The following is a 23,411-nucleotide window of genomic DNA, read 5'->3' as shown; positions in this document are numbered from 1 at the left end:
CAAGTCAGAGATGAAACTTCTTGAAAGTAAGTTTTAGGACTTCATTTACAGGGAAGTCCTATGCAGGTATGCTCAGAACGGAGTTCAGTAGGACTTAGTCAGATTTGTATTGGTTGCAGTGAATGGCCATTACAGGTAAACAGTATTGCAAGTTTAGATAAAATATTTGTAATGCAAATGTATAATCAAGTTTATTTTATTATATATACCACAAAACAGGTAAAAATTTAAGAACTTGGTACAAATATCAGGTACAAACATTTATACATATTACATATAGAAATGAATTCCTGTCTTTAAATAGAATTATAATCTACAGGCGTTAATTCCAATGCAATAATATGTACAAACCTTTTTCCAAACTTGTACATTAAAAAGAGTCAGGCCTAAGTTAGCTGTCATTTTAAGTAACTTTTATGAAACATTTATAAAATATAGAAAAGTGAAACTACACTGCATTAAATTAATTAGCAGCAAGATAAATTCAGAATCCATCTGTAGTTCTGTCTCCCAAAAAGCTGAGTTACAATGTTACAAACAAGCAGTTTCAAAAGGTGTTTCTTAGTAAAATCTACTTAATAGAGTTACTTATAATATCAAAAGTTCAAGTTACGAGGAAAAATCAATATGAAAAACGAAAGCAATCTTATTAGTAATCTCACATTCCAGGGTTTTGTTGCTGTACAGAGGAAAGAATAAAGAAAACAGAGAACATGGATTGTTGTGAAGCAAGATGGCCACAGTTTTAAGCTCTGCTTGTTAACAAGGCCTTTTACGCTTAAATAATGTTTCTTAAGAACAGTCTCTTAAGAAAATCTTTCTAGAATTTGGCATTCACAAGCCATGTTTTAACAATAAGGATCAAGTTGTAAGACTAGATGCACACAATATTTTAATGGCTCTAAATCTGTCAACTGATGAGAGCTATGAGAGAAAGGCAGTAGTACACTACTGGGGAAAGGCACTACTCCCCTCAATTTGTAATAGCTGCCTCTAAGATTTCATACCTTATCACATACAGAGGGCTGAATCCAGCCACTTTGAAGTTGCATTGATATAAACATAATAAATAATGTTCTGAACTTCCCTCTGACACACACACACACACACACTTCAAAGTTCAAGACTGCACACACATCTGAGTTGCTCAGCAGAACTGAATAAAAGCAGCAAATTTAAAACCTGAAAATATGAGACACGTTCATGACATATGTTCGGGCATTTTTTTGCCAGAACACAAAAAATGGTATCTGTGGACAGGGGACAGAAGCATGCACACAAGCCCCAACCCCACATCCTAGTGCACATTACCCTACCCACTCAGTCAATCTCAAGCCTTCACTGTACAGAGCAAAAAAGAGAGAGGCTGCAGTGGCTTATACTTGCTTTTCATTAAAAGCAAGTAGAACACCTTGAGTGATTAAAAGGTGTTTATTAAGATCTCTGTGTGCAGAAAATTCTACTCCTGTTCAAGAAAATCCAAGATCTTTGTTGAACTCCCCTGCTGAGCACAGGAAAGGGACTAAATCAACATGGCAACATGAACCAGGATACTGGGTGGGGTTGGGTTTGCAGATCGATTCAAACAAATGCCTGAACATGCCTGGAGATGTGTGTGCAAAGTTTAATTTTTAAAATGGCTAACATTTTAAGAACTATGTCGAGACATTAACATGTAGAAAAGACAGTAGAATTAAATCTATTTGACAATATGGAACTCCCAAGCTTATAATGCAATCGATTCTTTCAGCAGCACATGAATGAGGATTTTCACCTTGATGCCTCCTTGTCACAGAAGGTTACAACGATACACACTTTCACATGCCCCTAATGGAAGACTGAAAATGTAAGTAACATTAAGGAAAATATATTTGGTAACATGAGAGAAAAAAGCTTGAATAAATCTTTTATCTGTATAACCCAGAGATCTTCAGAGGAGGTCTTGCTGAAGGTGCCACATATTGCAAAATGCCATTTGATGGCAACACGAAAGTGGGCCTTCTCTGTAGTGATGTCTCTGGATGAGTGTCCTCCCTTCTGCCATTCAAGAGGCATCAACTGTTGTGTGCTTCCAACACTAAAAATTCATCTATTTCCATGGCCTTTCCCTGACAAGTGGCACTAATCCTGCTGCTCTATACTATTGGTGATATCTGTAATATTATTTTAACTGAAATGCTTTAAATGTATTTTTTATTTCTATCTTTGTAAGACATTTTGAGATTTATTTGCAATGGTAAAATCAAATAAATAAACAAATAAAGAGATGCACTACCAAAAAAAGGATATCATTGCTTCAGTATCCAAATGACAAAGCAACTTCTTCAGAGGAGGATAGTGACACAGGGATGGCACACAACCCAGCATGATTAATTTGTGTTTTGCTCTTGTAATAGCAACATTGAGACGCCTCCAGTCCTTCAGAAGTTCTCCAAGCTATCAGAGGAAAAGAGCAGTTGACCTAGCCTTAAGATTTTGGGGCTGACTGAGCTTGCCAGGTTTTATATTTCAAATATAAAACTAAGCAGAACAGAACACCATCAGAAGACGGTAGCAATCTGCTTTCTTCATTGCACAATCCACCAACAAAAAGAAAAGCAGTGTATTTCTGTTCTTTGGGGTATCCATCCAAACATTTTTCATGCACTGAGAAGGGAGCTGGGTCTCGCCTTACAGCCATGTCTCTCGCCAACCATGCATTCCACCAGTGTGTGAAGAACTATGTGCACAGAGTACCTCCCTGCAACAGGAGGACCTTGGGCCAATCAGAATTCCTCCCCTCACCTGGAGGCACTGTATGTACATAGGGTTGCTTCACTTCCTGGCTGAAAGTGTGGCTGGCAAGCATGCACAGCTGCTAGATACAATTCTGCATTCTCCCCATCAGCAAAGGATATCATCCGTAACAGGGGTTGTGCACACTCACAAGGGGATGTGGACTAGATTTCTTTTGTAAAGAGAAAGGACAAAACTCCAAATTTCCTAATGGACCCATGAAACTGTGCAATTATTTAGCTAAAATAGTTGCCCTTCTTAGCATTTTGGAATAAATTTGTACAGCCAGTTTTTTCTTACCACTTACTTCTGTGTTTTCCAAGCACAACTAATTAAGAAGCCATTTTCAGATGGACAAATCTTAACTTTCCAGATTATGAAGTGCTCAGGGATTATAAAATACAGCCTACTCACATTTCCATCGGCATTATTCCTTACAAAGGACACTATGATTATACTTTTGTCTCTTCCTTGGTACTTGTCCACAGTATTTACTTCTACATTCTTGATAAATGAACTTGTCATCAAGTCTGTGATTATCTTTAACTGATGTCTGTATGGAGATATGACCCCAATATCTGAGGGCTTGCAACCAGCCTAAAAAATAAATCCCAGACATTCAATGATTAAATCTAGCAAAAGAGTTATTTTGGGGTGTATGCTATCAAGAAACATTCGTGGAAAATGGAGTATAATAAACACAAAATAATTAGGCATTAACTTGAAGTCGAACAAATAAGAAACAAAAATGCAATATTAAATATAAAGTTACAAAGTGAATTGAAACTGGTTCATTTAAACTATGGTTTAAAGTTATGTGGAAACCAGGTCAACAAGTGCCCATATAAATAGTGTGGGGTTGTTGTTGTTGTTTAAATGCAGATTGTAATTGCTTATATGTGCTCCAACAGCTAGGTGCTATATAGTGAAGAGGAAAGAAATACTGGAGAACCATTATTTTAGCTTTTTAAATAATGTGTCCCTAGTGGATACCATAGAAGCAGTTTACTCAAACAAGCATATCTCTGAACAGTGACTCAGTATACATCCAGAATCAGGAGTTTAATGGCCAAAGCATGTCAGTTTTCAGAACTGACCACACCATTTCAAAAATCCTTCACATACCTTGATAAACATGGATGTCAGGAAGAGAACCAGTCTGGCTTCCGTCATGTTACTTACACCACCTTTTTCTGTAAGTTCTGGCGCTGGAACCTATACCAAGGAAAAATCCTACACATTTTAATCTGTAAAAATGCAAGTTCAATTTTGCTTGCTAGCTTTTAAAAAAAGATGTACTGGATTTCCTTATATTAAAAAATCTCCATGTAGGTTGTTATACTAAAGGGGACAAAGCCCACACAATTAAGAGGAAGGAGCCATACTGGAAGTTAGTTAGTATACTAATTCATCAAATTTACTCATCATGTCACACAACCAAAAGCAGACTTGAACTTACAAAAAAATAATAATACACACACATACAATGTATAGAACAAATATTCATTAAAACAATACTGATATACCACAAGGGTTTAGAAACAAAAACAGCCAACAGAAGAACTAATACTAGAAAATAGTCATTAAAGCCAGAACTTCTAGTGTTGTCCAAATACGGGCAGAATAAATATGTCTTTGCCTGGCCCTGGAAAGATTACAAAGACGAACCTCCCTGGGCAAAGCATTCCATAAGCAGGGGACTACCAGAGACACAGGACATTTTTAAAGCATTTCACCTTCAATTTCCTAATGAATAGGGTGAACATAGAAATAACTGTTTATTAGGGCAAACAAGTAAAATTTACCTTTTCTGTGTTAAGGAAACAAACAGGGTTGTTTGGATCAAGTGTTTCCTTTAGCCAAGTTTCTGAAGAAAACTTCTGGTCCAATTTCAAGTCTTTTAAATTTGGCAAGTCAACTATGGCTTTGGACACCTTCTCGGAGCCGCATTCCAGTTTGCCATTATATACCAGGTTGTTGCTCAGTGACATAATTTTACTAAAAGGTTTCAAAAAACAAAGCAATGTCAAATTTGGACACTTATAATATGTGGTGACTAAACAATAGCTACTTGAACTACCTACCTGTTCATTCGGTACTGTACGGTCAGCTGAACAATGGCATTCTTGTTTCGTTCCAGTCTTTTGAATAAACTTTCGCCCATGCCAAGATCTCTGTTAAAAAAAAAAGGCAGTCCGTGGCTAGCACAAAGTTTTGTTGATAATACATGGCTTATTTTGTCAGCAGGATGTCCTCTTACCTTGCTTCTGCATTTTGCACAAGTGGAGGTAGCTGCTGATGGTCCCCCACTAGCACAAACCGAATTGAATAGAAGAGTGGACCCAGGCAGATCGGCTGGCTTATTTGAGAAGCCTCATCCACTATGCAGAAGTCAAATTGTTTACGAGTGAAAATTGGATGCTTTATTCCCATGCAGGTTGTGGCAACCACAGGCTAGAAAGAGAGTAAAAACTATCATCATCATCATCATTATTATCTGCCCCTCACCCTAAGGTCTCATGGCCAGTTACAACAAAATATTCCTGCATTGTAGAGGGGTGGACTAGACGATCCTTATGGTCCCTTCCAACGCTGTGATTCTAAATGTTAAAAGCAGTTTAAAACAATTTGCAGTCACAAAGTAAGGTAGACCCTAAAAAATACACTTCAAGTGTCTAAAGACAGGGTGAAGAGGCATGCCTTCAGCATTTGCCAAAAGCTGTATAATGAAAATGCCAGACACACCTCTATGGGGAGTTCTACCACTTAGGGGCTGCCAGAGAATGTCCGCAACCGCCCCCTGCAACCTGTTTTCAATATGTCGTTATAAACCTTGTGTTTTCTAACTGTAACTTTTGTATGAAAAAAATGTACAAATGTTTTCAGTTTAGAACAGTTATGTCTAAACAATGCAACATTGCTGACTCTATAGATCATTATATGCACTCTATACATGTGCTGTTAAAAAGCAGTTCTTGCTTTTATGGTTGTTTAACCTGAGCATTTGGGGTGGTTGATCATGGTATAGACCTTTGAGGAGTTAAATTAGAAGTGGGAGTGCAAGTTGATCACAAGCAACTCAGAAAGGTCAATTCTTGCTGAGCACCCGTGCACCACTGCCACGTCCTTATTGTGATTTAAATAGTAAGTCAAAAGAGCGGTTTGCAAATGCGGGGATAATGTGTCTGTAAATTATTTATGATGAAATCTGATGGCTGAGATTTGCTTTTCAGATTAAAGAATGTCTCTCACAGGGAAGGCCAACATCTTCACTGGGACACAGTATTCCAGGGGTCAGCAAACTTTTTCAGCAGGGGGCCAGTCCACTGTCCCTTAGACCTTGTGAGGGGCCGAACTATATTTGGGGGTGGGGGGAAATGAACAAATTCCTATGCCCCACAAATAAATCAGAGATGCATTTTAAATAAAAGCACACATTCCACTCATGTAAAAACATGCTGATTCCCGGACCGTCCACAGGCCGGATTTAGAAGGCAATTGGGCCGGATCCGGACCCTGGGCCTTAGTTTGCCTACCCATGCACTATTCTATAAAGAACAATCCAAGGCTGAAAGTGTATTTTGCCTTTGTACAACACAACCAGCCCCCACTAGTGGTATGGGTCTCCCAGTTACAAAGCCTATATTATGAATATTTACATATTAAATACAAAATTCAAAAGATGCAACACAGCTTGAATATATTTACCTTTTTCAATGTAAGTAAAATTGGTATGGGCAAACATTTTATTTGTACCTTGATTAAAATCTGCGGAGGCATCATAACCAAAGCGTTAAGTGCCGTGAAAATAAAGCACTCTATGCACTACAGACAGGCAGACACCTCCAGCTAGATGTTCATTTTCCCAGTAGTCCTTTTTGAAATACATCTCAGAGATTCTAAAACCCTGAAAGTCATTTTCCTTACTTGACTACGATACAGCTCCTCCAAGTCAGCTACAGTCTTAATGCATTTGGATCTGCAGATCTCTTCCTCTGTGAACTTCTGAATGGCCGGATGAACCTTCTGAACTCTACCCAGTCGCAGAAAGCCTACTTTGAACTTTGCCAGCTTCAGAAGGATATTGTCAACTGCAGTGTGAGTAAAGCTAGTTAAGAGAACACTGAAGCCACAAGCATAAAGAATTCGGACCTAAATGTGGGATAGGAGACAGAGGAGGGGTGCATTAATTTGCATTTTCGTACAAGTCACACACCCCCCCCCCCTCAAATTCTAAAACCCAGCTGTCAATGTAGGAGGAAATTCCATGTATGTGTGTGTGTTTTTCAGATCACCACCACCTACATTTAAGAAAGGCATTAGGGAAGCTGTGGGGCAATGGCCACTGGTCTTGAGACTATGGGCATTGATCAAAGTGGGGGGGGGGGGGCGGCACAATCACTACTGCCCATACATTCAACACTCATAGGAAGGGGATTTACGTGTATCAATGTTTGTGCAGAGATGTTCTGTATGAAGGGGGATCCTGGCCCAATCAGGATTTCTCCAATACTGTGTGGTGAAGCTCTATGTCCCAAAGTAAACATGCACAAAGCCCCTTCCTATGCATGCCAAACACAGCTGGCGAGGGGTATATACAAGTGCTGGGTACACCACAGCCCATCTAACTGCCCTGACACACTTCTTAGACTCATGGGGGGTGTCATACTAATAAGCCGGTAGTTAAGTACTTTATTTACACCAGTGGAAATCCTGAGTGCAGATTTGTGGTTTTGAAACATTCACTCTTCAGACAGCACATTTTCCTAACATGCCATATAGAATATCTACATTAAGTATATAATTGCTTGAGCAGAGTTTGTTTTTTAATGAAACTTCTTACACTTCACATTTTGGGTGTTTCAGTCATTAAAGTCCTACGGTCTACATGCATAAAATTCATTAACATCATTTTTTCAAATGTTCCCTCTTTCTGGAATCTTACCAGAGCACATATTGTGGTGGTCTTTCCTGTCCCAGGCATCCCGACAATGAGTGTGTAATCCTTTGAAAGCAGCACTTGTTTCATTGCTTGTTTCTGGGGTTTATTAAGGCCTTTGATTTATGGGGGAAAATAAGTGAATACAATAAGTTCTCTGCCTTCATTTTAAACATAATTACCTGGACCTGGGGGACTATTGAGGTACCTATTTTACAATATCAAAACATTAGCTATATTTGCATGTACGGGGGCAGAATACACAGTTCAATCCTATGCACCTTTACCCAGCTAGTTCCACTAAGTTCAGTAAGGGTTGCTCCAGGTAAATGCGCAGAGGATTAAAACCTGATTAAGAAGTGTAAGGTAGGTCATCTCATTCATGCTTTGCTTGGAAGTCCCATAACTTCCTGCTACATCAATTAATACTCTGGAGAACAAGCCTGCTACAAATTTGGTATTGGCTTCAAAATTCGTTGAGCATACATTTTAAACCTGGGCTTCTAAGCAGCAACTCAGTTTCGGCTAAAAATTGCCTGCAGGCAACCAGGCAGGGAAACTTATGGAAACAAAATAACTTCATTTCTTCTTTAAGGCAGTCTATATGCCACAAATGACTAGCAGAAAGTCTCAACAGCAAAGATTATCTTTTGTTGATTAGCTTGCAAAGTTTTGAAAGTGAACATTACCGCAGCAGAGCACATCTTGAAAAGTCAACAGACAACTTCCATTAAGTTTGGGATAAGGCATGCCACTACAAAGAGCTGTTAAGCATGCATTGGTTGTTTGTTTGTTTTCAGGCAAAATTCAGAATGCTTCTTCAGCTTAGAAAGCTTCAGTCTCTCAATGAATTCAGCAATCCTCCTCTAACCACATGGGAACCTGCCTTCCCTGACATACAGTACTCTTTAGGAAGAGAAATCACACACACCTGCATGACATTCACTGAGAGGAGAACCAAGCTTGGGTTTGGGTTCATATTCCAGCTCAGCCACAGACTCTCTAAATAACAGACAGAGCGTTTTTAATGAATTGTGTAAAGAGTTTTTAACTTTTGATTGGTTTACGTATTTTAAATATAATTAGCCCTGGGACCCTGTGACAAAAGGGAGGGATATGAATTATACAGATAAAAGTACCAATCTTATTGAGAGTCGTCACCTGTTTTTACATGCCCAGGCTTTGGGATTTGCCAGGCTACAAGACTGCAGGAACAGTATTTCATTCTTACTCCAGCAAAGTAAGTATTTATAGAGCTTCAGCAAATGAGCATTATTTTATCTTTCAGTGAGCTGATTCATTGAAAATGCATGGCATCCAGTGCCTTAAATTTTCAGTCACAAGGTTTTCCACTGAATCTCTAGGCAGGAAATCCAATTTTCTAATATAACCAGACCTTAATAGGGCTTTTTTAAATAAAAAGATGCATCTACTGTACCTTTTAGAATGTTCGCAACAGTTTCCTTTGCTTCTGGAGGAAGGACAGAGCTCAAATGTTGGATGAACTGTGGTTTCTGAAAGTCTATTATTAAATTACGAAGCCTTTCGCTAAAAAGAAGGATTGAGAGGGAAAGGAATAAACAAAAATTGAAAACACATTTCTAGAAATGTTAGCCATGGAAGGAAGATAAATTTGAACAGACCTTGCAGGAGAATTTCCCATCAATTTAGAAAGGTTTCCCAATGGAGCATCTGTGCCAAAAGCTCCTTCTTCATGGTCTAACCTAAATATAGTGTCTTCTGGGATACGTGACAAGTTCCTGGAAGGCAGAAAAAAAGGTATCACTCAGATTCTAAGACCCTGAGTATTAGAAAATATACTGAGAAGTCTTTCCCAAACTGGTGCCCGCCAGATGTTTCCCAAACTGGTGCCCTCCCATCACCCCTGACCATGCTGTCTAGAGACAATGACAGCTGTAATTCAAAACACGCTGAGGGTACCAGGTCGGATAGGGAGGCAATGGTCATTTCCCAGCTGCAACTACCTGCAGCAGGGAGACAAAGGCCACTCTAACTGCATGCATTTGTATAATACATGTTTGACACAAGAACAACATGTTATTACATGTTAGTACATGAACTCTCCTGACAAGGAAAGCACTATGTTACCTATCCAATAAGCAAGAGATTTTGGAGCCGTTGATCTGTTGCACATAACCAATCGCCAAGCCAAGCAAAGTGCTGTCCGCTTCACCACTCACAACAACCCTGTCTCCTATCATCAGAATTGTTGCAGGTGCAGAACCCTTTTTACGCTGGAAACAGTGTAAATACAGTCCATCGGACACCTTCTGCACGCACTCCACCCTGATCATGTTTCCAATGCAGTCTCCGTGTTTCTCCCTACAAAAATTAAAAACAAATGAAGTTTGGGAAAGCTCATGGTACACAGTTGCTAGCCCATGCAACTCTTTGCTTTAAGGAAACTGAAAGAAGTGTCATCTACATTTTTAGCTGTCGTTACTCGATGTCAACAGTTTTGGTAGCTAAAGCGAAGTTTGAAAGTGACCCTACAAAATCACCAATACCTTTCTGCAGCAGGTATCATCCATATGTTTCTGCAGCCCTTCTTCCCATCTTTATATTGTGACTCCAAGGTTAGCATCAGATACCAGAGATGGAAATACTCCAAGTGCGAGGGCTTCAGATGCTGGGTCTCATTTTCAACAGCAGCAAGCACCTCCGGAGAAAGAAGGCGATTTTGCTGCTGTTCCACAGCCCTAAAACAGAACACAACATGAGTCCTCCTATAATTTCAATAATGACGGCCTGTGATAATTCTGCTAAGAAACTTCATAGATGGCAACAATTTGAATTAAGTCTGTGCTATCTTCATATAAATTCTTAGGCAGACGTACACTAGTGTGCCTGCATCCTTCTACCCCCTGAAAACCTACTTCTATTGCTTTCCCTGGATTTTATCAATAGTTTCTCTCTGCTTTTAGGGTAGCTACCATTTCAGCATGCACTATCGTAGTAGAACCATTATCATATTTAGGGTCATGCCTACATTTCTGCTTGGTATAGTTCACAGCTGGAAAACTAAATCAAACGCAACATGGCATGGTCCAAAATAATACATTTGACATTACACAGAAAAGAACCAATTATTTCACACCTGGATCTAATGTAGCCTTGTCCAAAACTATGATGTAGAGCCTTAATGAAACCACAGCATCAGCCATTTTAAACAGAGGTCAGCTTGCAAAGAGCTTGCAGGCTTTAAAAAAGGAATTTACCTGCTATAAAGTGCACAGTTCTGCTTCTGAGAGCAATAGCTGCACACCTTACTGTCATTAATCAGAGGAGGCAAAGATGCAAGCTGTGTCCGCTCCTTCCCAGTGTCAGATTTGCATACGGTGTGAAGCAAATAGAAGGCCAACTCATTTCTTAGTTTGATCAGTTCTGCAGAGGGAGAAACAAAAATGATGTACAGGTCCGTCCGTCCCCCCCAAAGCTTCAAATATTTAGGAAAAAGCCACAAGGAAAACTACTTTGGCTCTGCGCTCACTGGCCACTCGGAGTGCCCAGGAAACACAGAGACAAGATGACACATCTCTGCCTCTCCCTCCAATCTGAAGCTGGATGGCACGGTGCTAGTGATGCGACAGAGGCTTGCTTTGCACAAATCCTAAGTTTCCTCTCAACTTTGGGGCTGGGGGTGAGTAGGGATCATTCCCATCCACAGCAGTTCCAAGACTAGGAGAAAGCTTAGAACTCATTATTTAATTTCTTTGTTTTTTGTATTTATATCCCACACTTCCTTCCAAAGGAGCCCATGCTACCCAGAGGCTGTCTTGAGAATTTGCTGAAATTTGAGGCCTTTACTTAACTGGTGCACCAGTTTTGTCTTTCCTTGGGAAGAGACGAACTTGACACAGTTTTCCATGCCCATGTAATCCCCAGCTTGAATTGCTGAAATGGGCTCTACATGGACTCCCTGTTGAAAAGGTTTTGGAAACTTCAGCTGGTTAAGAGTATAAAGCCTCACTAGGTTGATAATGGGACCTTCCCATACTGAACAAATACTTCAGCTCTTACAAGATCTTCACTGGCTACCAGTTTGTTTCCAAGCACAAATCAAAGTGCTGAAATTGACTAAGTCCTAGATGAGCTAGAACTAGATGGCAGCTGAAGGCTTTCCTTCTCCCATAAAAACTTTCTATTTGCTGATGTTGTCATTGGATGCTCTGCTCTGAGTCCCCTTGCCAACCACAGGCAGAGCTTTTTCGGTAGCAGGGCCCACATTCTGGAATGACCTCCCCAGAAAAATTCATCTGGCATGTGCTCTTTTTCTGTGCCAAGTTAAATCAGTTTTTTACATAAGCTTTTTGTAAGAGACAGCAAATGTAGGGGTGGGAGCTCTTAAACTATTTAATTCTGCTTTATCTGATTTTCATGATTAAATTGCATTTTTTTTAATAAAAAAAAAATCCAGCCCCCTTGAAGACTGCATTGTTGAAAAAATGAGATGGAAATATTGTAAATACAACACAGTCCAAGGATTTTTCCAAACAGAAAATTACCTCTCCTATCCATACGATTTCCAGGTACAGGAAACATATTCCCAGTTTTAAGGTAAAGGAGGAATCCAGCTTCAGGATCAGCTCGTCTTCCTTGGCACAACAGAGAGTACAAAACCACCTGGGGGGAGAATCCAAAACTATTAAAATGGAATGTTAAACGTAGGTATCAACCAAGTTGCACCACTTTGCAGTTTCTTGCTGCAGTAATCACACACAATATGTCCCCCACCAGTGAGCATACAAATTATGTATCACTAGCAAATAAGCACACAAGGGCTGCATCAAGACCAGTAATATGGGCGTCAGAGCTGAGGAAACTATAGTCCCACTAACAATTCCTGGGGGTGGCATACTGCATCATGCGAGAGACTTAATCAGTCAAGCCAGTTATCGCAATGAATATATTCACAGAAGCCGCCCTAATTATTTAGTGCAGCAAAACAGCCAGGCCTATAGCCAGACTATCAACCAGACTTACGATTTTGCTATTTTTCCTACTCTGCTGGCTTCTCGTTCTCTACTTTTAGCGACAGAAAGAAATGCTTATCTTTGGACACCACCAAATAAATAAATAAATAAATAAATAAATAAATTCCTGCATCCAAGAAGCATAGAGCCTCTAGAAGACCTCATCGACTGAACTTAAGGAAGTAGGTGCTACTAACCAAAACACAAACTTTGAAAGACAAAACCAGAACCTTGAAATGGACCCAGAAACAAATGCAGATGCTTCAAAATAAATAGTTTGTTTCTGCCTATCAGTATCTTCAACAGCAGCCCCACATACAATACACTACAGTAACCCAATCTCCCAATCTGGATTGTCAAAGACATGAATGACAGCGGTTTCATTTCCTTTTTCATCAGCGGGTACAGGAAACCAAACAAAAAAAATCTGATAAACAACCACCTAGGGCACAGACCCTGTCTAGGAATCCAAGTACCACCTTCCTCCAGCTACATAATTTCCCCTTAACGTACAATTTTAGTCAGTCTACTGAGCTCCTACTAGCATCAACTCTGTACTATTTATACTGGGCTTAAGTTTATTCACAATCATTCAGTCCACTTCAAACACTAACTGAGGGAAATCGCCACCAGAGCACCTGGCTCTGATGATAAAAAAAGAGTTCAGTATCATCAGCACATGGGTGACAACTTCAGCCAAAGGTTTCATGTTGACGTTAAGGATCATGGGAGACCCAACTGAACTCCAATGGACCCTGCAGAGCAAATCCTATAGGAAGGAGCAACTGCCTCACAGCATCAGCTTCTGGAACCTTCTGAACCCACCACAAATGATGCTTAAAAACAATTAAGAACCTATTAAAACATTTTTAAAACTTAATATTTAGTCAGCGCCTTTCATGTACCCTTTAAAATTAATTACTATAATTCCTATTTGTACCTGACTTCTGTGTTCTATAGAGTTAGATTCCTTGCCACTTTTAAGCTCCAGAGGCATTATCTTGGACTGAGTTGTAGATCTGCGGTGAATTGTTACACCAGCTGTAACATCAATTTTACCCTTTAAGCCAAACCTGGGGCACCAAATGTTCTCCTCAACATCCAGGATTTCTGTAACTTTGACAGTGCACCAGGAGTCATCTTTTTCATCCCCTGGCCTATCAGAAAAAAACAACATTAAGTGTATTAACCGGAAAGGTTTACTTTCGAAAACGAAGCGATAGCTTTCCTTAAATACGTACTTGAAGGGACAAAATCCATATTCCTTTAACAGGTTAGAACATATTACATTCTTAAGCAACTGCTTCCAAACAGATCAAAAGGCAGCGCTTCCTCTTACTATTATTTTGTTCTTACAGATGAGAAAAATGATTTCATTCTCAAGTAACAGAACAAGTGGGCTGAAATGCCTAGCAGGATCTGAGTTGTCAACAAACAAGGGATTCAAGTAACCACAGAATGTGCAGCAAAAGATATGAATAATGAAGCCTTGAAAATACAAAGTCTGGTGAATTTGAGTTGAAATGCAATAGTAGCTAGCCATGGCTTGTATGAAAGAGAGAAATTGGTCCATTCAAATGTTCTAACCTGGTTGACAGCTACTTTGCAATAGCTACAGCAAACAAGCCCAAGGAGAGAAACTTGAAATACTAAACATAGCCGTAAGAAAGTTTGTCTTTTTAATTACACTTTAACTAACAGAAGCCAAAACAGCATTACCACAGTGCACGTTACCACACTACACTTCAGCCCCCCTTTTTTTCCTAAGCAGTGCCCCTGGGTGGGACTCAGAGGGGAGAAATTATCAAAAATCTCTCCATCTTCTGCTGGTGGGGGTCTCCACTGGAAATATCCCATGAAGTCTGGATCTAACCCAGAAATCCCCCCCCCCAACATGTTGTTTATAAGTGCCCTAGAATCTGTGCCAGGAAAGGAGCTTAACAACCCAACTCAATTGTTAAAGAAGTTGTACAACATTATTATTTTATTTATTTCTGGTCCTTTGCAGTCCAGAGATTCTGCAGTTCTTACACAGCTAACGAACTTCACCTACAGCACTGGCAGAACAACTGTACAACAGTGTGTTAGTGTGAATAGTTCCTTACCATTTTATCTGCATGTTATGCTGGCAAACATGGTTTTCTTTGTATATGAACTCTTCTGCCCATTTAATGAAAGAGTGAAAGTACTCTTCTATCTCTTGCATTATATCATTCTCTTTCAGATTTAACTGGTACCTGCAGAAGAGAAAGGAGGAAAGCATATTAAAAGCTGCATGGCAGATAGCAGAAGAGAAAAACATTACAGATATCTATTTTTTCTTTGTGGTCCCTCAGAGAAAAATATCGACCTGTTTAGGCATTTGTAACGTTCCCAAGTTTTATCAATGTAACTACAGGGAACTATTCTTCCAAAATGTAGCACATACAACTATAAAAATGACAAGTGAATTATTTTGCTTCAAAAAGGTTACTCTATTTGCATGCTCTGAAACAATTATGGCAGTGCATTTTTGTCCACACAAGCAATCACATGGACAAAAAGGTAACAATATCAGCAATTCCCACTATCCCTGTGCAAACTGACCTTTGTTAAGCATTAAAGCTAAGAAAAAGAACAAGTTCTTAAGAGAAAGGTATACCACTCACTTCATCTCTTACAGCTAATACTTACAGCTCTTTTAGATACTTTGGTCCATGAATTACTGAGAAGGCAATTTCTTGCAATTTCTCTTGTGTAAAATTTGTTCCTGCTTTCTGGAAAATTTCATGAAGGATTGTACCAATTAGCATTGGACGCAAACCAGGCTCACATCCCTGGGGGGAAAACGAAACCACCCCAAAATATTAGCAGAGATGTATGTGCACTACACATTAATTAATCTGTACAATACTGCATTTTTAGTGACATTTAAGGGCGCAATCCCCTGCACACTTACTATACCTTAAGTCCCATTAAATACTTTTTGAGTAAACACTGTAAGCAAGGTATTTTAAGTTTAAAAAACAAATATCAAAGAAAGAAGAAAGGACCAACAGGACAATTTCATAATTAAACTAACTATCAAGTTAGGAGGTTAATAAAGAGCCATGTTTCCTACTTGAATATAAGCTATCAATGTAAGTCCACCAATCATTATTTACTTTATTTTTCTTTTATTACAATTATACCCCACCTTTCTCGCGTCATGAAAATAAAGGCCCACATTTATTCCATCATCGTACCAATATGTAGTTCCCACACAGTCACTCAGCCAAACACTGAGCAGAGCCAGACCTGTTTAGCTTCAACAAGGTGGCGACCTTATGTGTCTTCAGATCGTACTCTGGGAATTTGAGGTTTGTTTTCCACCCAATCACTTAAGTTTGGGATGATATGCAAAGTTTACCATATAAAAACATGCATTTTAACACATATATAACCATATGTTCATCACTAGACAAATCCACATTAAAATTATTGTCTATCCCAACTCCAGAAAATGCTGGCTGTTCACCTATTTGCTATTATTGTCTTCATCAATTACCCCAAAGGCACTCTGGAGACTACTGGATGATCACTATAGTAAATAGGGAACATAGTATAGTGAACCAGAGCATTCTGAAACTCTTTACTGGTATAATTTTATTTATAACTTCTTATGTATTAAGTACTTATAATACTAGGTGCTTTATTTAAAACAACAGTTGACAATGCCCTTAATACAGATGTTATCAATGCCCATGAAACAAACCATTTTAATATACAATGTTTTTCCCAACTTACTTTGAACTTTTCACTCAGTATAGCTTTCCTCATACACCGAATGCTATTTGATACAGTAGTGCCAGAGACTAATATATCTGGATACAGAATCAAATATCCTCCATCTGCATCTATTATCCAAACACCCGCGTTGCACTCTCCTTCTAGATGAATGATATCTCCAGGCTGCACTGGAACAGAAATCCTGAAAAATATGTGCCAGATTACAATGTTGATACGCACATATTTTTAAATTATCTGTGATTTTTGTACTGACCTATAGACCAAGGAAAGGAAAGTGATCATGTATTCAAGAAAAACTATAACAATTTTTCAGGGACTTATTGCAACCCACACTCTCGCGATTACAAAGACAGTGAAAATGGGCACAGACAGGTAGAGAAGCAGAGAAGATAATCTCTGAACAATTCAGTAGTGGTCCTTTTAGGGATCAATTCTATGGTGATTGGAACTGGGGAAGGAAATTCCATAGGGAAGCAATCACCATGATGGAAGCATTGCTAGTTAGCCAGTCACACGAGCTGAAGCAACCAGCTCTGGTGGCTTTTTGTCTATTTTTTCCCTTTGGTACTTCATTTTAAAACGTCTCTCCTATTCACTCCAACAGGAGGGAGCTATTTACCCTTAAGGGAAGGGACATGTCAAGGGAATGAGGGTGTAGGATGCTGTGTGTGTACAACTTATCTAGCTGGGAAAGCCTGAAAGAACAAAAATGTCTTCAATCGTTTCCTGACAGTGAAGATAGTGGGACCCTGTTGTACCTCAATAGGAATGGTATTCCACAGAACAGGAGAAGCCACACAAAGTCCTGCTCCAAGTTAGTGTGGAACTTGCAGGAAACTGGACTGGAGGTCCTCCACTACTATCAAAAAATGTTGGCACCTTAAGGCTTAATGTACTAAAAAAGCGGGGAGGGGGACAGTCAAAGGCTTCCTTCCCTTTACTGACATTAATAGGAGAAACTAAGAATTAGAAATATTTTGATCCCTTGTTTCATAGAACTAATTTTTCAACTTTTTAACCACAATTAGAAACTGTACAATAACAAGCATAAAGAACATTTTGCCCATTATCCAGTATCAACAGTTACACAGCAGTTACCAGTCATGTCTTAGGATGCACAACTCTGTATCCAAATCATCAAGCTGAGAAGAAGCTGTAATTGTCAGGTGTTTCTCCAGAGCACCATTTTCCTGGACATGTAACACGCAGTATCTGTTGTTCAGGCCCTTGCTGAGTACTGTATCCGAGAAGCCAACAATTTTCTTTGGGAATCTAAAATTACAGTTGCATGATAATACATACAGGTACAAGGCAGTAGTCAGGCACACACTCTAATAACAGATTGGCTTAGATACCACTGAGGGCTAAGATCTGTGAATCTCATTTAAAACATGGAAACGGAAGCGCCAAGCAGAAAGAAACAGCAGCACTACCTTTGTCCACTTCCAGACAAGAGACAATTGTTCTCCAAGTACTTAGCCATCTAATATTTCTATTATCTGGACAAATTGCTTTCAAAAGTAATTTAGCCAAATAAGACAACAGAACATAAAGAGGGGAAACCATTCCAAAACCCATGTTTGCCTCTGTACACACAGAGGGAAGAGAGGGCACTTGCAGGAGAGAACTGGGGGCTAAGAGGGGACCCTTAACCCCTAACTCCAATTTTTCCTCTGTAAGGATCCCTCCTCCAGCTGCTTTTTCACTAGCTCCTGAAAATGAAAATATACCAGGATGGGAGGAAAAAAACCTCAGAGGATCCTTTGCAGAATGGGCCGACAACGGATGGCTTAATCACCCATTGTTATTAGAGATTATATACACACATATATATACAGTACACACATATGTGCGTGTGTGTGTGTGTGCATATGTATACACTCTCTCTCTCTCTCTATTTTTCCTCAAAAGCTATTGTTGCATAATTGCCACACCATGATCACTGGATTACAACCCGCATCATTTCTGACCATCGACCATGCTAGCTGGGACGGATCCGAGCTGAGCCACGCGTGGGACTCTAATCACAGGCTCCCCAATCGCCACATCCTGAAAAGAAAGGCCACCCAACCTCCAGACGCCTAAAGGGCAGGAGACGTGGGGAGGAGGACCCACAACCAGGAGAGAGCGGGATCCTTGGGGAGAAGCGTCCCGCCGGCGCTTCGAAAGGCGCGCGCTTTTGCAGCTCAGTCCCCGCCAAGAAGCACCTCGGCGGCGGAGGCGGGTCCTCGAAGAAACTCCTCTCCATCAGCTCTTCCAGAGTCACTTCAGCCGCCTCTTCCTTCTTCTCCTGCCTCCTCGCCGCCATCTCCGAGGCGCCAAAAGCATAAGCGGGAAGGGGGAAAGAAAAAAGGGAAAAAACCAGAAGCCGGGACGGTAGCTAATAAGCCCCCTACCCCGCCCAGCCCGCGAGGGCGCAGGCGTAACAAGCGCGCTCCCCTATGAGGCGCCGGGGGTGGAGTTTGAGGCTTTTCCTGTATGCGCGCGAGCACCGCGTCTCTCTTCTTTTCCGCGCTGCAAGAACGGTTGAAACTCGTTTCTTTTAATCTGATGACATTCTTCCTCGTGCTTATTGAGAGCGTCTTGGAATACGAGCGGGGTGGGTGGGAAGTGTTGAATAGTGGGTAGACATAGCAGACGGCCAGGGTGAGAACTTCAATACATAACAAGAAGGAATTGCTTTCTTTAAAACAAAGAGCAATGGTCGTTTGCTTGCTCCCCATTTCGTCTGCAGTGAAATCCTGCCACGCTTTTCTTTCGTGCTGGCTCTTGCACAGCCTTTCATCTTCCTTGGAGGTTTTTTAAGCTGTCTGTCATGGTTGCTTTTGTTGGGATTCCTGCTTTGCAGGGGGTTGGACTGGATGACCCTCGGGGTCCCTTCCAAGTCTACAGTTTTGCGATTCTATGCCTGCACTGTTAATTCACCATGGATTGAGAGGCACACCTACTGGCCTGACGTTAATTAGGCTACTTTTATATAAAATTGCCACCAGAAGGGGTGGTGAAAAAGACCCCTCTTGTCTCCACGTAGGGCTGGGAAAGATTTCTGCTTGAAGCCTTGGAGTGCCTGCAGGGCTGACAATAGTGAGCTAGGAGGATCAAAAGTATAACTTGGCCTTAGGCAGCAGATGCAATTTTTATTCCAGAATGAGGAACATCTCAGACAAAGGTGAGGAACCTCAGATCCGAGGGCTAAATGCAGCCTTCCGGGCTTCTCTGACCCTGCTCTCCCCAGGCCACATACCTCATCAGGCCTGCTTCATACCCTCCCTGAATGTTTTTAGCTTGCTTGAATGGGTCCTTCAGATGCCTCCAATGTCTGAAGGATGGCGAGGGATGGGTGCGGAAACTATCCTACAACAAAACAATAAAATGTTCGTTCTGTTTTTCCTCTGGCCCTGTCAACAACTGGCATGTGGCCCCCTCAGTAGGTTGCCCAGGTGCCAATGGGCTGCAGAATGGCTGAGCTCACTAAAAAAAACCCTTTGCGCATGGACACAGATGGCAAAGCAAAAGTACAGATTTATGTTTAGCCTGATGGGTGCACCGCACTGTCATGGCAGACGCAATCTGAATCGCCCCTGTGCCTACAGATTTGGAAAAAAAATCCCCAATTCAATGGAAACTTTTTTGCAATAGAAATTTGCAGGACATATATACAGGTGTGGGATAAACATGCCACCAATATTTTTAGTAGTGTTTTTTTTTCATAGTCATACAACTGTAGAGTTGGAAGGGACCACAAGGGCCACCTAATTCCACCCCCTCCAATTGCAGGAATCTTTGACCCAATGTGGGGCTCAAATCCATGACCCTGAGATTAATAGTCTCGTGCTCCAACAGCTAGGCTATCCCTGCATTGAACAGCAGGGTGTTTTGTGTGCAAAGGCTTATGATATTCTGCATAATGGTGTGTGGAGGGGTTCTTATCTCCTCCTTGAAGCCAATGGAACACATTTGAGCCCAGCGTGGAGGCTTATAATGCTAAAACCAAGGGTTAGCATGTCTGAATACAGTCTGTCCACTATTAAATTAGGAAAAAGGAATATGAAAAAGCCAAAAACTTGTTAATATGTTTCTTACTTGCAGTAAAAATGCTAAGTATCTTTCAAAAGCATGATTGTCACATGAAATCCATTACAATTCATTGTTATAAAAAGTCTTTTAAAAAAGTGTTTGATTATAAATTTAGTGAATACAGGATCTACACACTGTTCTCCAATAGTAACTTTACTAAGCCGCTGGAAAGGGGCCAAACATTCAAGAGAAAAGCGGATTACAAGAATCAAAGAAAGCTCCACAGTCAGCCCAAGAAAAGCAAGCAATATTGTTAACTATGTTGTTGCCATTCTGAGCAGTTACTTAGAAATAAGTTCTACTGGGTAATTTGTGGCACATGAACTTTGATGCAAAGGGGTTTTTTTGTATAAAAGCCTCAATTGTCTTCTTAATGATCATACTTTTTAAAATTTTTAAAATGTTTAGAAGATACAGTACACCTTTGTAAGTTTTCATTTTAAAAAATCACAAATAAGGCCAGAGATTAACTGCAGTCACTTTAATATTGTTTCATCAAACATTTTAAAACCGCATAAAACAGAAAAAAATATAAAATTCCAAACACATGCTTTTATATTGGCTGGTATGCTTAGTCATATTGCTATTCAAGACATTTCAGTTTAAAATAAAATAGATACATCTCTTGGACAATAATAATATCAAATGTCAAAAGACACATATTTCAATAAAATAAAAAATGCCAAACCACAGAACTTGTTATGTCCCAGCTATGGACTATTACTAAAAGCAATTTTTACAGCTGCTGCTAGATTTGGTAACATAGCTCTTACCAGTTTCATACTCCATATACAATATTTACAAAAAATAAATTATATCGCTTTACGTAAAACATTTTGAGAAGTGTTGCAAAAGCTTTAGCATTTAAGTTTGGCAAAATCAGACTCTCTTAATCAAATAAACCCATTTTTAAAAAATAACCAAGACATACAAATTGTTCCTAGCAATAGGAAGGTGAAATTGGAAGGCTGCTATTGAAAGGGAAGACACTTATCCAGGCTTCCGAAAACTGACCTATCCATAAAACCAATAGGCAAAATAGGTAGGATTTGTTGCAAAAAGTGGGCAGGTCCTCTTGAAAAAAAAGACATAGCCAAACCAACAGTGAACAGCAAAGCTGTAATCTCAGGGCCGGGCCAGCCATTAGGTGGGGTGATGCCGCCACCTCAGGGTGGAAGCCCCGCCACCTCCACCACTGGGGGAGAAGCAATGCCAGCATTGCAAAATCTTACTGGAAATCAGCATTGATGCTTCTGCACCACCGGGTGGGGGGGGCACAGACAGCCTCAAGCAGCAAAATAGGATATGCCACCCCCACCTCATCATGCAATGTGGCTAGAACTTTACTGAAAAGCCCAAGCTCCCACTGCTGAGTAGACTTTTTTCAACACTGAGAGATAAGTGAAGAATTAATAAAGTTGCATCCTATTACCAGAGAAGCCATAATAGAAGGCACAGAAGAAGAAAATCACTCAGTGCAGTAGAATATACAGCAGGGATGGGGAACCTATGGCCCTCCAGAACTCTGTGACTACAACTTTCATCCCGGATCACTTTTTACTGGAATTGGAGTCCATCAACATCTGGAGAAGAACAGGTTCTTCATCTTTGTAATACAGGCTGCATGGGGGAAACATAGCAAGTACCGTATTTTTCGCTCTATAAGACGCACCAGACCACAAGACGCATCTAGTTTTTGGAGGAGGAAAACAAGAAAAAAAATATTCTGAATCTCAGAAGCCAGAACAGCAAGAGGGATCGCTGCACAGTGAAAGCAGCAATCCCTCTTGCTGTTCTGGCTTCTGGGATAGCTGCGCAGCCTGCATTAGCTCCATAAGACACACACACATTTCCCCTTTCTAGGAGGGAAAAAGTGAGTCTTATAGAGCAAAAAATACGGTAGTTAAAGCTGCAAATTCCTGCTTGTTTCAGAAAGGTGGCCTTGTAGTAAAAGTATTCATTAACCTTCCAGCAGAAGTGTGCGCATCTTGGTCCGTACATAAAATGTTTTAGATGCTCTCAATCTTACCAAAACAAAATCCATGCGAGGATAGGACCCTGCTTACTCATATAGATACAGCATTAGATGAAGTGCTATCAATCAGCCTTAACCAACCTGGTGCCAACTCCCATCAGCCCCTGCTTCGTGAAGACTGCTATAAATTGTAGGAGAACCTCAACTTTCAATAGCCTTGTGTACTTTTAATATTGGACCCCTAAAGTTCATTTCTGTTTCCTCATGCCCCCTACCATTGTAGAAGTACTGAATCATATAAATCAAATCCAAATCAACAGCAGCTTAAAACAAGTTAAAGCACATTTTAAATGTGTTTCCTAATTAATCACATAACATCTGTGCAATTGCTCGTGTTTGTGAGAGGGGGGAGTAAGACTGTACCTCTTTCCCCCGCATGTCCCCTCCCCCAGACTCTCCACCTTCTATGCATTGGAGGGTGAATATATGCATCAGGAAGCCACCCCACTGTAAAAGTTCCCCCTCCAACACATGGAAAGCAGAGGGATCAGGTGATACAGACACATCAGAGAGAAGTCAGAAATGGCATGAAAGGGTTTCAAGCAGCCTTTCTCAACCTGTGGGTCCCCAGATGTTGTTGAACTACAACTTCCATCCCCCCTAGCTAGAGCTCAGGGATGATGGGAGTTGTAGTCCCACGACGTCTGGGGACCCACAGGTTGAGAACTGCTGGATAGTGCTGGGTTAATAAGATAGGCTTCTTTAGGCTACTGCCTGTACCCGTTTACCTGAGGGCTCCACTGAATTCAGTGGGACTTACTTCTGAGTAGGCATGACTAGAATGGGGAGGTGTGTCATATAGAAAAGTAAGATCCAGTATCCA

The 23,411-nt window shown here is 40.5% G+C and overlaps 1 protein-coding gene across 1 annotated transcript; it reads right to left on the bottom strand.

Moving 5' to 3' along the window:
* Positions 1 to 165: 165 nt before the first annotated feature.
* DNA2 (DNA replication helicase/nuclease 2) lies at positions 166 to 18,933 on the bottom strand. Its single transcript, XM_083441270.1, has 21 exons — positions 18,684 to 18,933; positions 17,575 to 17,748; positions 16,474 to 16,657; positions 15,382 to 15,524; positions 14,814 to 14,945; positions 13,649 to 13,865; positions 12,241 to 12,358; positions 10,954 to 11,119; positions 10,243 to 10,434; positions 9,824 to 10,057; positions 9,358 to 9,474; positions 9,153 to 9,262; positions 7,721 to 7,830; positions 6,703 to 6,927; positions 5,036 to 5,229; positions 4,860 to 4,949; positions 4,581 to 4,773; positions 3,901 to 3,990; positions 3,190 to 3,372; positions 2,290 to 2,436; positions 166 to 1,846 (listed from the first exon to the last, which is right to left on the bottom strand). Exons 1-21 carry the CDS (start codon positions 18,782 to 18,784, stop codon positions 1,790 to 1,792), a joined length of 3,177 nt encoding a protein of 1,058 aa, XP_083297396.1. The 5' UTR covers positions 18,785 to 18,933; the 3' UTR covers positions 166 to 1,789.
* Positions 18,934 to 23,411: the final 4,478 nt, after the last annotated feature.

This window comes from Podarcis tiliguerta (genome assembly GCF_965153285.1).
Source record: "Podarcis tiliguerta genome assembly, chromosome: 5".
Classification (NCBI taxonomy): domain Eukaryota; kingdom Metazoa; phylum Chordata; class Lepidosauria; order Squamata; family Lacertidae; genus Podarcis; species Podarcis tiliguerta.
The sequence above is the reverse complement of the archived record's forward strand: the minus strand, read 5'-3'. Positions and strand labels throughout refer to the sequence as shown.